This window comes from Falco naumanni, chromosome 11 (assembly GCF_017639655.2).
Source record: "Falco naumanni isolate bFalNau1 chromosome 11, bFalNau1.pat, whole genome shotgun sequence".
NCBI classification, from domain to species: domain Eukaryota; kingdom Metazoa; phylum Chordata; class Aves; order Falconiformes; family Falconidae; genus Falco; species Falco naumanni.
The window spans coordinates 6,722,281-6,739,244 of record NC_054064.1 but is presented as its reverse complement, the minus strand read 5'-3'; the positions used below and the strand labels follow the sequence as shown (position 1 = coordinate 6,739,244).

The window sequence follows — 16,964 nt, the reverse complement described above, 5'->3', positions numbered from 1 at the left end:
CTAAGCTAAAAAGTCTTCTCTAGAAGCAAGACTTGTAGACTAACAAAATATATTAATAGAGGATATATTCTTAGAAAATGCTACTGTCTCATGTGACAACAGCCAAGTAAGCAAGTTTAACTCTCTGGCAGAACATACAAGACAATGTGAAGCGAGATCACATAAAAACAGAAGACCCTGAAGTCAAGGTGCCTCAGAACTTTACATTCCTCCTGTTTTGTAGCAGTCAGATCCAGAGAGATCTCTTGAAAGAGAAGTTGCACTAGGAGGAGCAGATTAATATTTAACTTAAAAATTTTTTCCCCCTATTTAGCAGTGGTCAGTGCAAAATAAACAAACTTCAACAGTGCTTAATGAAACAGAAGCTCTTAGGAGCTGGCTACTTTTCAATAGTGCTTTTCTGGGAGGCAGAGAAGATAGCCTCTGCAAGAAATGGAGACTTGTTAATTCAAGAACAGGATTAAAAAAACACCCCGCTGAGTGCTTTAGAACTAGAACCTGTAACCGAAGACACTGGTGCTCTCTGGCATGCACATATCGCTACTAAAAAAGTCAAGCAGAAATTCCTGCTCCTCTTGGAGCACTCAAATTTCCATGCCAAACAAAGCACTATTAATTCCCACCAAAACTCTTTTTTGGTTGTGGTTTGGTTTTGTATTATTATTATTTTTTTTTTAGTTTCTCCCCTTTTTTCAACCTAATCTCTCAGCATGAGTTCAACAGAAATTATTGCCTTAAACTACCTTTTCTCTGTAGTTAGCACTCTGCTGAGATTGCCTCCCCCTCATACAACCCCCCAAGGCTGATAGAAACATATGCATGTGTTTGGATTGGAAGAGCAGGGCATGAGTTCTCATTAGATTAAGTAAAATACAACCAGAGCATAGACCTTACAGTAACTGTAATTCTGTACAACAAAACTGCACAATATATCGCACTGTATTATCAACTATTACTACAACCATTCAAAGAGCAATCTAGTTCAGCAATTGACAAAGTAACTGTTAGTGCTTAGCAAGCCAAGCACCCTCCACCCAGTCACCAGAGAAATAAAAGTTATTAAGAGAAGCACCTCCCAGCAGCCTTCACTATGACAGGGCATGAATACACAAACAGCCTCATTGTAGCTTCCCCCAATGGAGAGCACTTAACCAAGAGCTTCCTAAAGCATGCTTGGAGCCTCAGACAAGGAACTGGACAGATGCACTCAGCTGTCAACATTCAGTTTTAAAAAAAAGAATCAGGTCATTACAAAACCACGAAGGGGGGCAAGTATGAAAAGAATGCTATGCTGTAAAAGGCAGAAGCTGACCAATAATTGATGAGAAGTCAGAAAGTTGAGGGAAGTAACCCTGTAGCTTGCTTATAAAGAGAAAGTTGCAAAAGTTCTCCAGCATTTTACTCATTAAAACAGATCAGCTAATTGCAGTCACTGAAACATGACAAAACCCAGCCCTGACCAAGTGACTTAACACACCATTCTCAACTGAGTTTAGGATGAACAAAAGGACTAGATTTTCAGACTGGACTGCAGATGCACAAAGGCAGCCTACGCATGACTTAACACCTAGCACCTACAAACCCCTTTTAATCAGTTTAAATCAGTGGGAAGTGTCAGTGACCAGCACTCTGCAGAAGTCAAACTACTGTCTAGACCTCAGATACCTATCACCTACAACATAAAACTGCAATCCAAGCTTTGTTCAGTGGTTCACACAACAAAAGGGTCAAGTATCCAGGAATTCTCAGGAGCTTTGCAGTAGATTGAGGTTTTTACTTAGCTTTATAGCTATTACTGTAGCTTTGAGGCACCTTAAACAAACTTGCCAGCTGCCTAACTTAAGGTTTAAAACCTGAACTCCCCATGGTTTGGGAGAAACTTCAGTAATTAAAGTGCCATTGACCTCGCTGGTTTTCTTCAATTCTCTTTGCAGATAAGATATTACTTTGTCTACAGACTAGCATTTCTCAAAGCCGGTGGCCAGGAAAACAAAATAAATTAGAAACAAGAGACATTCCTGAAGAAACAAATCCAAGATCAAGTTGTTCCCTTGAAACCAACTAGTATTCCCTGGAACTTACAAAGCTCCATGTGCTTAATAGTCAGAGTGTTCTCCTGCAAGCATTTATTGCCAACACAGTGATTTGCAGTAGCTGTTTTGTTTGCAGAGTAAAGATAACAGGCTTGTTCTATCATGTCCTCACTAAGAATTATTCAGAGAAGGCAATGTATGAAAAAATTCAGAGCTGAATTTTAGGAGTTTCAGCACAAAAAGCAGTACGCCCTTTGCAAAAGACATTTAAATACACTTTAGTTAAATCTGTTGTAAGTTACACACCACCTATAGAGGTAAAAAAAAAAAAAAAAAGAGACTTGAACAGGAAAACATCTCAAAGGTGCAAGATATTTTTCTCTACCTTGTACGTATATACTCCCTAATATTCACATAAGGCTGGCACAATTAGATTACTTCATCTTTACTATGGAATTAATTTTCTGCAATAAAATGAAGCAAGAGTGCAGAACGATTTGCCCTGAAGAACACGGACGCTACAAAACAATGGTTAACGAGGAGGGTGCAGTTCATTGTTAGCTAACTTCATTTAATTTAGGCATAAATCACCTTAACATAATTCAAAACAATGGCAGCTCAGACAGAGATTACATTAAGATAGCAGGACGCAGAGCATTTTAAAAACCAAATATGCCAGCATGCTAGCTGATAATCACACTGCCAAAAGTTAGGTAAGGGAAGTTCCATTTTATTTACAGGCCTCAAAGTTCATTCTTATCTTTGGACTTCAACCTATTGGGGTCAAGTGCAACAGAACGTATTTGATAATACTACCCCTCTCGTGCAAAGTAGAAGAGAAGGCAAGGAGAGAAAGAGGGCCGTATAAGAGTCACTGCACTCAAGCTATAACTGAATAGGGATTTGTGCTCCAAATACACGACTCTCCAGAAGACCTTCAGGGTCAATTATCCCACTCCCCCCCACAAGCAAGCATTAGAGTGTACTTACCTCAGCTTCTGCTATTAGCTGCATTTTCCTTGTTATCACATGGTCAACATCAACCCGGCCTAAGGAAAGAAAGCAAATATGTTAACACTTGCATTTTCAGCAATGTAAGCTGCATGTCTGAAAACACAGAGAGCATAACATACAGTAGCTCAGTCACTGATTTTTCATTAGTGCTTCTGGCTTCTAATAAGGGAGGTTCAAAACAAAGAAAGAAATTCATAAGCTATGATGAAGTATTTTCAACAGACATTTAGGATCCCAGCATAAGGCAGTCAACAGCTGATAACATGTTGGATTTTCGAAAGCTTTGTTTTCCATTAGCAACTCTGCAAATCTTCCCAAGGTCCCTAAACATATTCAGCCTTGAAACAGCAATTAGAACAACCCTTGGATATGACCTTCTAAGTGTGCTGATCTTTTATCAGAGCTTTATCTTATGCACAGTGAACTAGATGTTGTCTGTAGCTCTCTACATTGCCAATAGATGAGGCAGTCAAGTCCCAACTACCTGTAAAATACCATAACCAGCTCTGAAGAAACACTAAACGGCAAGTTGGAAGGTCCAAACCTGGCTATTCCCACACCTTTCACCCCCCAGAAGTGCTAGATATCAGTCTGAGTGTATTCTTCAATGTGTTTCATTGCTTAAGCAAACAGTCAGGTATAACCATGCCGTGAACATCATCTGACTTTCACCATTACTAATACCGCTGGCTAATATGTAAAGCCTCAAATATCACCTTTCTTTTGCATAAAGAACTACATACATCTGAGATGCCTCTGACATCAAGAGAAACAACATATACAAGTCAGACTTCAGACTAGTTGAGTTTTAAGACAAGGTTTGTCTGCAATGGTTACAGAGTGCTGGCAAGCCAGCTGGTGTTTCACTTCTTCAATAAGAACACCCCAAGATACTTTAAACAGACTCTTGCACGTGAAGGAAAAGCAAGATTAAAGCAGCAGTATCCACCCCCCAAAATACTAGTCAGGTTTAAAGATAGCAACAAACCTTGTGCTTGTCGTTTGGCAACTACAGCTACAACAGTACCTTACACATTAACACATGGTTAGCATTACAACTTGCACGCTCAGTTTCTAAGACAACATTACCACTTTTAGAAAAAGAAGGTTCTGAACTGATTCCCTAGTAACATTTCCAGGGAAGCATGAGCTAATGGATTTGCCATAGAAGTGCCAGTGTTGTGCTGCTGTGTGACAAGAAAAACAGATTTATAGGAATATCACACTTTATAATGCAGCCTCCTTGTCTTGTCCTCCTTTTATGTGCACAGCCTATGTACACAAAACATAGTGTGTTGCTCTAATAGAAGCAAGTGCTTCTATGATGCACACCGGTCTGAAGGTGCTCTCATGAGCAGTTATTAGAAGTTTGGGTAGATCTGCTTCAGAGATTACTCCAATTCCAATATTGGGGAAGAGTTAAATGAAACAAGAAAAGAAGAGACTATCTTCAATGAAACTACACTCAGTTGTTCAAATTAATTCCTCCCCCCCCACTCCCCCCCCCAGGAAGAAGATTGGGTTTTTTGTCCATAAAAACTGCTACACAAGCTATAGACTTAAGAACAGGCCAGCAACAACAGCCTATTACTTAGCAGCCTTGCAATGCAACAACAAACAAGGAAACTGCTTAACACTATGAATTTTTGGCTGCATGCAAAGATCCATTTTTACAAAAATAGAATTCCTGGTTGCTAAGCATCTCACCTCCAAGACAAATAAATTACCTCAGCACTTAAATTCATCATGCTGTTACACTTGCTGAACAGCAGCAGTTTGGAAAACAGTTTGAGTGTAAAACACCGCTAGAGGGTCCCTCGTCCCACTCAGTCCCACTCAGCTCGTCTCAGATTCTCCCCCAATAAATTAAAAAAAAATTTTTAAATCAGGTTTTTCCAGAAGCAGCAGAACTGTATCCTGTTCGTATCATCTCAATGGCTCTAATCCCTCACTGTGCCACTCCACAACTGTATTCACAGCTCCCTCTCCTACACCGAGAACCACTTTGCGCTTACCTGTTAGAAAGCGGACCAGACAGAGCTACTGAGCTCAAAGCACAACCAACCTTTTCCTGTAGAAAGGTAAGAATTTGTGTCTCTTATCCAGCTGTGAGCCTTCAAGACACTATCAAGTTTGCTTGAAGCTGTTCAACATGGCCAAAGAGGACAGGACATGAAACTTAAGGGGTTACACTATTTCCTTTGTAAGCTAAGCTAAAAATAAATAACCACTGCTCTGACCATTTATTTCCTGTCAGATCTTGCATTCAAAGCCTCAGTTATAATAACTACCCAGGAGTGGCTCACTTTGGAAATGAAACAACCTTTTTGATTTAAAATGCCTTAATGATGGATATACCAGTTTTACAGATACCTAATGGACAGCCCTAATGGTTGGAGGAAATGAGACCAGTCTCTGACCTGCTGACACTGCAATTGCTAAATGGTATGCAGTGTCCCTCCTATCACTTTATTCACCCACACGCCAGTGTGTATGCACAGCATCTTTCAAAAGGCTTTAAAATCAAGATCTCTGTGTCTTCAGTATACACATCACCTATAACAAAATAAAAGCACCTGCAAGCTTGTTGCTTCTTTCCCAGAACAGAGAGTCCCGTGTAGAAGAAAATCCACCCCAAAACAACAACTCATTCTGCTGTGTTGCATTGCCCCATAAACTCAAGCTGCTTCACAAGGCAGATACCAGAGAACACAAACTCATCATCTTCTTGCATCACTCATCTTCTGTTGTGCAAGCTGCTACTAATATTCTGTGAGGTCATTCACGAAAAGAACCATCACGTGATTTTGAGTCTAAAAGGAATTATGCACTACTGAGAAGTCCAAATCCTCATTTTTCTTTGACACTGAAAATGAAGTCTGGATCCCTCTGTGTCACTTTGGGATTGCAAAGGCAACACCATTACAAAAATGGACTCAAGGCTTCACAACACAAGCAATGTTATTAAAATACACATCTTAGCATTTAAAACAAGATGGGATACAACTTAAGAAAATGGGAAATATATTTAAAGTGATAAGGAAGAAAATCTTCTTTGAAGACTAGTATGAAATACTAGCAAGTTTCACAGGAGACTGTTTCACAGGCTTTGCTTTGGAAGAGCTTTACTCACAGGGAGAAGTTCTAGCTTAATGGGAGTCATGTTCCTTTCCCAAAGACATTGATAAGATCTTTCGCTGACCACTTGTTTTGGGCTTGTAGAAACTGATCTTGTAGGATGCAATAGCCCTGCACAGCCCGAATTCCAAGCAGGTTCAACAGGCAGAAGGGGGGTGGGGGGAGCGGGGGAGAAAAGAAAAGAAAAAGAAAGAGCAATTTAAGTGTAAGCTTTGTTTCCATAGGAAACCAGGATAACAAGAGATCACTTGAAGATTGAGAACCAACACTTATTGCTGAAAACTTGAGCATCTTAGGTTTCACAAAAGACTTACACACTATCTTTCTTAAAGGATACCATTGTCCTTTTTTCAGCCTACTCTAGCATATGTTACAGATAAGTGACATTTGAGATGACTAGAGAAGTCTCCCATTCGTATGATCTGTTAGTGCTGCAGCTGGGGATCCAACAAAAACAGCTTCTACATGAGACACTAACCAGCACTCTACTAAGCAAGCTCTCAAAAATTAACTGTGTTTAAAAGCATTCATTTTATTTAACCGCTACACTCTGCAATTACCACTGAGGGCACAAGTGGGAATAAGTCATTTGAGTAATGCTGTGGCTTGCGTGCAGTGTTACAGTTCCAGCCTGCAGCCCAGCACTCAAACCTGTTGCCACTCAAACTGTTCCTGCATTGTGGCAGTAAGCTCATTACTGAGCAGTCAGAACCACCCAGGGAGACTACTGCTATCTAAATCCCTGCACAGCATTCAAGACAAAAATGCCCTTCACAGAGAGGCTAGGAAAAGCACACAAACAGGCTTTAGTTTATTGACACTTTAAAAAAAAACAAAAAAAGACATGCTTCTCAAAACAACCAAGCACACCACCCAGTTCAGAAGCATTTTCCCCTAAGGATGTCAGGATCTGTTTAGCTTCAGGATCTTCATGGAAAATCACAGATACAAACTGTACCAACACTGTCCTTCTCTACAACAGTTTGAAAATACTATCTTCATTATTTCTTGATCAGACAACTTGCCATTCAAGATGTTAAATCAACATAGGCAGAAAGATTTCATTACTGTCAGATACCTGGATTGAACGGCTCCCTCCAAAAACACTGAAGATGTTATCTGAAGGAAAGCAATGCTAAAGCCAACCTAGTGTGTGGCTACAGCACGAAGAGGGAGTCTTCCATATACAACATATGCTAATAATTTAATGCTAATAAGACTTATTCTTACTTACAGTTATTTATTTGGCCATTCAGCAGATAAGATGCAAGTTATGACTAGATTGCTTCCAGAGCTCAGCTGATCTGCCTCAAGAATGCACAGGCCATAGGTCACTGCACCACAGTTGGGCAACAAATTCAGTTTAAAGTCATTTCTGCAGGGACATGGGACCCAAACAGCCTCTTCACTAGCAGGAAGAAACACCAGCGTTGTCTTAGGTCATGCCACCATGTCCACAGGCACTTCAGAAGTAACTGCTCAGCCTTCACCAAACCCCCAGGTTGCAAAACGTGAGATCACCTAGAATTACCAGAACCTAGCTAGTCTCAGACAAGACAGCTCTGTTTGATCCATCAGCCAGAAACACATCCAAGATACTCAATTCAAGTGGCTTTATGCCAAATTCGCTAATCTGTAAGAAATAGCCCGTTGATACAATGAACAATTACTGCTGTGAGTCAGACTGCAAACCCTAAAGCTTCCAAATTGCTCCCGGTTTCAGGGCTCCCTCCTCCTCCATCTATCACCAGGCACACACACAATTCATGCAGCGACATGAACTTTTGCACTGCAAATGATCAAAAGTAACCTCTTCACTGGAAGATAACAACCCCTTTCTAAGATCAGCATTACCAAACAGGCTTACTCACACCAAAGATGCCACACAGACTGTTTGCAGATTACTCTTCAGAGACACTTTTAATCCTTTTCTGATTTCTGAGGAAACAAGGGCAGACTCCAAAGGCAACAGTTCACTGTTTTGGATAGTCTCACCTTAGCATTTTGGAGGCGCTCAGAAGCACACTCAAGAGCCACATCCTCTCTAACTTTAGAAGGTCTGCCCATGCAGTTTCTATTATGCTCGTTCCAGGTACTTTTTCCTGAAACTGGTACTGCCTGATACCAATATCCCATTAAGCAGAAAAGTCTTATATTTTTTATGTATCTCCAGCTGAAAACGTATAAGCCTGATTATTTTTTTTTGGACAGGGGATTATTGCTGCCTAGATCACCTGTTGACTCTATGCCAGGACCAAATTAGTTGTTTAATTATGACACTGGAGACAATTCAAGAAGTGATATATGAGACCTGTCAAAGTGAAATTACAGAGTGAATAATTAGAAGATACAAACACACCAAGAGACAGAATTCTTCTGGCAATCTCAAAGCTATGAATATTTCCACATCGCTATAAAATTTTGGGGTACCAGAGTACAAACTATTCAGTCATAGAACTCAAGAAATGAGACAGCTTTCAGAAGCACTGATGAGGCAAGAAAAACAATAACCTAACCTATACAAAGAGTCAGACCTAATGTAGCTCTGAAGCCAATACATGCATTAAAATTACTCCTCTAAGCAGATCAGCCAATGCACTTGAGTTTTAATGAAGAAAGGATTAATGGCCTAGAAGTTTCTGTAGAATGTTCACACTTCTGGAAACAATTGGCCCTTGACACATTAACTCTTAAATTAAAAAGCAGATTGCATTTGCTAATCGGGGAGGATTAAGGGTGGGAAATCACATTAGTCATTTAGTTTTCCTGCAGAAATAATACTTGCATACAGGAGACCGTCTTGACCTGGTTAGAATCCCTTGACTGCAATACACATGCATCTTGTCTAAAATTCTACACAACACCCAGTGTTAAGATGCTATGGTATAAAAAGGAAGTTGCCAGACAGCAGATCATTAGCCTTACGCGGCCTTTGTACACATCAGGAGTAATGCCTTAGAAAGAGCTATTCAGAAGTGAATAACTAGGACAAAAGAAAGTGAGGAAAGTCTATGGCTACTGCTTTTGAGAAATTCTTCCACCTCAGCTGTGCTTTCACAGAAAGCCCTACCAAGTTATGCAAGCACACTGGACTACATCAAGAGGCCACTATCTGGAACATGGGAACACTTCAACTTTATAAGGCTTCAACCTTTGTTTCACAGAGGTCCTGATCTAACCCCCCTATACGGAGGAATTCCTGACCATCTTCCTCCTGGGCCTATAATGTGGTCAGGCAGGCTCATGCCTCCCACCTCCCCGCAGTATTCCTGTTGTGCCCATCACTGTGCTGAGCAAAAAGTCTGCAAAAACTTAACGCTTCAGTCCTTCTGACACTTCTGTTGAATTGGCAGCAACCCTGGAAGATAAGAGGGTACCTCATCTTCATTAATCAGGATTCCTCCCCACTGTCCTTGCTGTCCTTCACTGTAGTTTGTACTGTATTAAAACAAGACTGCACTGATCTGAGCCAACCCACCAGGCACGTGTACATGCATGAAAGCTCGGTACACTTTCAAGAGATGTTTACTTGCTGTGCACGCACAGTATCTTACCTGCAGTGACATTATGCCACATCTCTGAGGTATTACAATGAAAGGCTCTTAAAGACAAGCACACCCACCTATCAAGTCCTAATTAGCACAGCTATATTTGCTCTTTACCCACGAGCCTGAAAGAACTCAAACTCATGCAGAAAAGTTAAAGTGTTTCCATATGTAGAAAGGTAGAAGTCTGCTTCAAAACTCATCATAACTGTTTCCCAGTAGCCCTCAACTCCGTGCAATTTTCTAAAAGCAGCATTAATGGAACAGTCCCATTCGATTCAATTAAAATGATCATACCACCAACAGCTTAAAATCCCAGTTCTCTAAGCAGTTTGTGGGATGGCTTTCTCTCCAACGTGTTTTTTTGCAAGAAGAAATCTGACTTGTACCAAACTTAAATTTGCCCCAACTCCCATTTCAGCTGAAGGAAGTACTATGAAATAGTGACAGTATTCTGAAGCATACCAGTAAGAGTTACCTCCCTGAGTCACTGGCACTTTGGAACTTATACTGGGTTTGGAACTTATACTCATGTGGCACATTGCGATAAACCAGTTAAGCTTTTTACTTATTCTGTCTCCCAAAGAGAAAGGAAACAAGCTGTATTTCATCACTAACCTCCTTATCACTGGCTGGAATGTGGTATAGCATAACCCAGGAATTAGAGACAGTCACAATGTCCACAGGCAAACCCACGCATACTGCCACAACCATCCCTGCAGCTCAAAGGACAGGACAGAGGCAGCAGTGACCCTTCCACAAAGCCAACTATAAGCCACATATTTTTTTAAGGTAACCACAACAGACATGAATACAAACCTAAATGTTTTATTGTTCTATTTTATGGCATCCAACATTGAGACTGGATAGAAAGGAGCTGTTCTGACATTAACAGGGCCCACAGGAGCACAGAATCATCCTTTGTGCCATTCTACCTCCATCTGTCTGCCAGGACAGATACACCAGCTTAGCCTGGTATGTTAAAGACCATTTTATTCAATCTTGAAGGAGCCACATACTTTAAGCTTGTAAAGGAACAAAGATGAACTCCCCAGAAAAAGTGTTTGTCAGGATGACTCAGAATTGTTTTCAAGATGCATTTGCACCATTTACGGCATTAAAGCATCTCCTCCTCAAGACACACATTTGTCCTGTGACAATCACTTTCTTTAATCTAGATCCCTGTAAGCACTGCAGTGTGCAGCCCTGAGGGGAAGTTCTGCAGGACAGCACTCCAAACAACCTAAACCTGCTGAAGAGGTGCAGCTGGTACACAGGGAGCTCCACCTTGGCAGCCTTTCTATGAGCAGAAAAGCTGAAATGAAAGAGCAAAGAGGCAAGAGCCATAAGCTAGAGAGCACACCTTAGAGGAGATCACATGCCAGAGATGCAACTAATCCTGAGCAAAAAAGTCTCACCGTTGCTTGAGCTTTGAAATGATCTTTCAATCTCAGGTCTCCTCTGTGTTTCTTCATTCTCAGGGGTCTTGCAGGTTGTATTGGAGCCAGACTGGCGTTTTCTTACACAGTCTTCACCTGCCATTGTTGCCTAGCTAGACCAGAAAAGGACAGCAAATAATTAATGAAAAAAAATATTTACTCTTTACATTGTTCAAGAGTAAATTTACACAGCCTTCTAACACTGAAGTCAGACTTTCTTCCCTCCACATGACTTCAGAGCAAGGGTAAGGGAAATAAAGCACTTGTATTAGTCATTTACTGTAGATCACACTTCCTCTCCCTTACTACAAGCAGTAAAGGAACAAAGTAACCAGGCAAGATCCCCCACCACTACCAAAGTGACTCTCCACAGCTCCCTCTGTTACCTACAGACCCTCCAAGTATTTAAAATAACATAAGTCTTTGTGAAATCTTTAAAAGGCCCTCAACAAATCTTTTCTGACAGTCAGCTGGACAGCAAAATTTGTCTTTGGAGAGATCTGGTAGGTTTGCTTTGCAGAATCACCCGCATTATTTTGTCTGAGCCAAGCCCCTTCCTGTCAAGTTTTCAATTCTTACTGAAAGAGCAGCTTCCTCGTACTCTGCTTAGCCAGACAACAATTGCATTGCAAACCATGGAAAAACAGGAAGAGAATCAGGTTTGAACTACGCCTGATTCAATGACAAAGGTCACTGCTGGGGACAGAGCTGCTAGTAGGGAACACCTGAAGCACCACAGCCAGGCTGAAAGAAAAAAATTCTCCGTTAATGGAAAGGGGAGAAGACCAGAACTTGGTCACAAAGTGACATTCCAACATGCTCTCCATGAAGTTCAATAAGCTCTCAGAGATGTAACTACAACCAGGGACAATTTTCAGAACCAGACTTCCAGAAAATCACACAGGCATGTATGTAACCACATTTGCAAACTAACACTTTTCCTTTTTGATATATTTTTTCACCTTAGCACAAACTCTTAAATACACGTTTTGTGCTAGTGAACAGAATACATGCACCAGCACAGATAAACTATTAGAGTAGGCAAGGAAAATTCACATGCTTTTAGAGAAACTAAGAAAGCAGAACAATTATTTAAGGATGGATTTCCTCAGAATACTGAGACTGGCACTTCTGCAAAAGGGAAGTAAGACTATGATCAGGCATTTTCCTGAGTCTTCTTGTGCTTGTCCTTCTAGTAGAACAGTCTCCCATTCTCCTTTCAGGCATCACAGCACATAGGTGGGGAAAAACCTTCTGCAACACCAAACAACAAATCACTAATTCAATCACCAACACCATTTCTTGCAGCATTGCCTCTTGGCTCTGTCTCAAGAGATCACAGCAGGTCTACAATCTATTGAACAAAAAGACCACAAGTCACAAAGTTCTCAGCTGGCCTTGTGCAACACCTGATAGCTCATACTGTCAGAGTTTACATAATGCAAAAAGCATTCACGTGAATAAGAGAAAGAACCAGGGAAGAATATGGTAAATCTTCCTACAGTAACTACACTCAGCAGCACAGAAAGGTAGCTGGTGGGACATAGCTATTTCCTACCAGCTCTGTATACAGTTATTGCTGCAACCCTCCTGCCTTTAAACACAAATCAGTCACTGTCATGGAGACATTACTCCTTCCACCTCTCAGCCTTCCCACAAGCTTCTAGGTACAGACACAGCTGCATCATGCTAGAGCAAAGGATCATTTTGCCCACCTGGGTCTTACAACTACATAGAGATCCTGGACAGGCAAACATTTCAATCTTTCTGCTCTTACACAAAAGAGATGCCCAAAACCCTATCAAAGGATAAGAATGGATCACACTGATCACACAGTACGGTTTACGGAACAGCGGAGGGGGAAACGGAGCTGCCTTATAAAATCATGCACTAACAAGCTATTCCTCAGGTCACTAGCGAGCCTCTCCACTGCCTCCTGATCCAAGTTAAGCTGTTCTTGTGGGCCACATCTGTCCTTAAAGGTGCAGTTTTTCCAACTCTTAACAGAGTTTAACTCTTTTCTTAGTACACTTTTCAACTTCTTCAAGAGGTGAAGGTGGCACTCCTTCCTCTCCAGTGCAGAGTGGTTAAGCGTATCTCACTGAAGGGCTAACAGAAAGGAATTAAAAATAAAGTTTTAGGATGAGGGAAAGAAAAATCATGTGTGTGAGAAAAAAAAAGTTAAAAGCAATTAACTTAAAGACTTACTCAATTCAGATAGGCTAAATGATCACAACAAAGCATTTTCCACACTGAAACCAGAACTGTGCTAGGGGAAATCTTATGAAAACAAGCATTTTCCTAGTCTACCTCCCATATGAAGAGAGGTATAAGTTACAGTACCTAAGCAACTATCAGCACATCAGTGCACAGAAGGCATTAGACCCTCCCTCTAATCTCTGTTATAACTAAACCAATCACGACACAATGCCAGGGTAACTCCAAAATGCTCATCATCCCCTTCAAAAAAAGGAAATCGCTCCTTACAATTAATGAACAGTCATTCTGCTCACCCCACTCCAAGCACTTGGAGGACATCTGGAACCATAAACACATCCTGTTATCAGATTTCCCAGCAGAAACGCCCTGGTCCTACAGGCATGACCGCATTACGGTACTCATAAAATGTCTCAGAAACCTTGAATTTCTCTGTCTTCACTTCTGAAACATTGGTAATTATAAGCATGCCTTAGGAGAAAAGCAATATCCTATAGGAAGTACACCGCATTTCAAAAGGCTTGGAAGCACCGTGAGGGCACACTTTCTACCTCCAATACCGCGTACGCTAAATAACTTATCCCAAACACCTTTCCCATCTCCAAGGTTTTTCTTCAGCTCTTGGGGGTAACATTAAATAGCAAACTCTGCGGGCTACATCCTCGGTATCAGCAGAGCTCTTCACGAACTAGGCTGGTACCAAAACAAAGTTAAGGTCATTGCACAGCTCAACCGCAACGCGCCAAACACTCCGCAGGAAAAAAAAAAAAAAAAAAAAGAAAAAAAAGACGGAAAGCTGCAGATAACAATGGAAGCTGCTTAAAGCACTGCCGAGGCTCCAGCACACCCGAGACCACGAAGTCAGTTCCCTTCCTCACTAACTCCCTGGAAACAAGCACGGAAGTGTTACGCGGTGGTGGCCGCTGTCAGCAGAGAGACACCCCCCCTCCCCCCCAGCCCAGGCCCTGAGGGCGGCCGGTGGCCTGCGGAGCGCTGCCCGCCCCCCTCCAGCCGCCCGGCCCTCCGAAGGGCGCCGGGCACAGCCGCCCCCCCGCAGCCTCCCCGCGCCGGGGGGACGCCGGTGCCGCTGGGGGCGGGCCGGGCCTAAAGCCGGCGGCGGGACGGAGCGGAGCCGCTGCCGCGGAGCCGGGCGAACCGGTGCCGGTGCCGTAGGGGGAAGTGGCGGCCGCCCTCGCCCCGCGGGAGCGTCACCTCAGGGCGACCGAGCCGCTGCCTCCGCGCGCGCCGGCTCCCCGCGACCGCTTCCCGCCTCCGCCGCGCGCCCGCGCGCCAGGGCCTCTTCCCGGGGCTCGCGCACGTCACCGCGCAGGGGGGGAGGGGGGAGGGGAGGGGGGGGGGGAGAAAGCGGCGCCGCCGCCGCCTATTGGCTGGGAGGCGTTCCGCGGGGGAGGGGGCGCGCGGCGCGGGGGCGGCGGGAAGCCGGGTGGGAGGGCGCACGTGAGGCGCACGTGGGGCGCGCACCCCACCCTCCCTTCCGCCCCCCTCAGTGTCCCACCTCCTTCCCCCCCTCCCCACTTTCCTGTCTGGCGGCCGCCTCCTTATCCCGCTCCTCCAGAGGTGGAAGGTAAAGCGGCGGGAAGGTTGCGCCTCATCCCCGGGGGCGTGGGGGGGTCTCCACCCCCAGCCCAAGGTCCTGGGTGGGCTCCCTCGGCACCCACAGGGAGGCCTGCCCTCGCCCTGAGGAACCCACACCCCCCCAGCCCAAGGAAAACTTATTTCAAGGAACCCGGAGGACACCGAAGTCAAGGCTGGGAGGCCCGGAGGCTTTATCTGTCCTCGTCCTTCAGAGGGAACACAAGGGTTGCTCAACACGCGCTTCCTCCAGGCTTCGGTACGGGAGCGAGGGCAAATATTTGTAAAGGGAAATAAAAATGGAGAGCCTCCAGCCTGAGTAGCACCCCCTGTCCCCCCAAGAGTGGGGTCTTGTGGCAAGGGGGTGTTCACCCTCACAGGTTGTACCCCAGGGAGCACAAGCTGCAGCTCACCAGTAAGGCAAGGAGCTGAGAAGGGGCCTGGCTGGAGAGGTCTCCTGCTCTCCTTCCAGCCCCAGCCCGTACTTCCAGGGTCAAAAACTAGCAAAAGGCTGGGGTTTGTACCCTGGCTTTCTCTTTTTCTCGAGGCAGACACAGGCTCGTGACAGACGGTGAGTCACAGGAACACGTCACCACCAGCAAACAAACTCCAGTAACCTCTTGGTAGCTGCATTTCAGTGTAAATGGGAAAGTTTTCCCAAACTCGGGACAACTAAGCCACTAATTTCCTACTAGCAAGTATGCGTCAGGGCTATGTCTTCATGTGACTTCAGGACAGGTACCCAGACCTTGAAAGCTCATCCCAAACCAAGGTACAAAGCTACGATGGGATATTAAAACATTTCTATTACATTACACCTTATCAGACCTGTTAATAAAACAGATTTATTTTGACCAACATACACCCAAGACATACTCTTTTTACATGTGTAACTCTGTTGGAACTGTTCAGAAGTTGTTTTAAATAATCTGTGGGGACTCTGAGCAGAGCCACTCAGTGAGAAAATCTGAAACTGATGTAGTTTGCAAAGCGTGTTCACTCTATTATCCCATCACCCATCTTTCATGCTGCTTAATAGGAAAACTGTGGAAAAAAATAAGAGATAGAATAAAAAAGCTCTCATTGCTGAAATGCAAATAGCTGCATGGGTGATAGCACCAGGAATTTTCAGTTAACTTTGCCCCTGTTCTTAAGAAGTAGATTTTAACAATGCTGCTCAAGTCAGGCTATACATAATCACTGGTGCCCTCATGCTGAAAGTGCTGTGCTAGCTATTTACACTGAAGTGTCTTGTGGTGCCAGCATTGGCTCGGTGAGCAATTGGAAAAGCAGAAAAATAATAATTAAAAAAAGGACAAAAGACCCACGTTCAAAAGTTTCCTCAGGTTCAGCAAATTGTTGAGTTTACTATTTCATCAAATTAGTAAAACCCTAACTCTGGGTGGTAGAAAAATGAGATACCTTTAACAGAAAGCAAAGTGCACCTAACCTTTAGAGTGAGTCAGTTTGCTTTTCTTCTTAAAGAGGCTGTAGGTAGGTGCTACCAGACTTTATCAGCACCTCTTGACAAATCTCCCAGGCCAAAGCAGCACAGTGTGACGGGCACTGAGCTCCCTCCCTGCTCTCTCTGCTTCTCCCTAGCAGAGCTGTTTCACAGCCTACCTTACCTTCTGTTTAGAAGCTATTTACCTGCAGCTCACTGAGTGTGAAAAGCAAAGTGGCTGCTCTTGTTACCTTTCTTCCCACCGTTTACACAAGAAATGGGAAGAAGGCATTGCCGCCTCTGCTTCCTGCCACTCACGCCCATCACCTGCTGTTGTCTTTGCTGGTCCAAATCGCTGTGCTGTTTCATCAGATACATCATTTACTGTGCTTGTCACCACGGTGCTTGCAATCTTCTTTTTTCTAGAGTGTTGTACCTTAATCCTACAGGTTGCATTGCTCAACAATTGCCTAACCACAACTGTTCCTGAGCACTCCTGGCTGAATCACTGTGTGGTCGTTCCCATTTGTTGACGACGGAA

The 16,964-nt window shown here is 43.5% G+C and overlaps 1 protein-coding gene across 3 annotated transcripts in view; it reads right to left on the bottom strand.

The window, feature by feature from the left end:
- The window catches only part of SOAT1 (sterol O-acyltransferase 1), a 29,837-nt gene extending 15,135 nt beyond the window's left edge, over positions 1 to 14,702 (bottom strand). Inside the window, exons 1-3 of one of the 3 annotated variants that reach the window (XM_040610479.1) lie at positions 14,599 to 14,702; positions 11,149 to 11,282; positions 3,024 to 3,082 (exon numbers count right to left, since the gene is read on the bottom strand). In XM_040610479.1, the coding sequence (XP_040466413.1) occupies positions 3,024 to 3,082; positions 11,149 to 11,272 (183 nt within the window). In that variant the 5' untranslated portion in view covers positions 11,273 to 11,282; positions 14,599 to 14,702. Of the gene's footprint in view, positions 1 to 3,023; positions 3,083 to 11,148; positions 11,283 to 14,118; positions 14,312 to 14,598 lie in introns of those variants that run through there. The other 2 variants (XM_040610480.1, XM_040610478.1) reach the window with 2 other exon arrangements.
- Between the last annotated feature and the right edge of the window lie 2,262 nt (positions 14,703 to 16,964).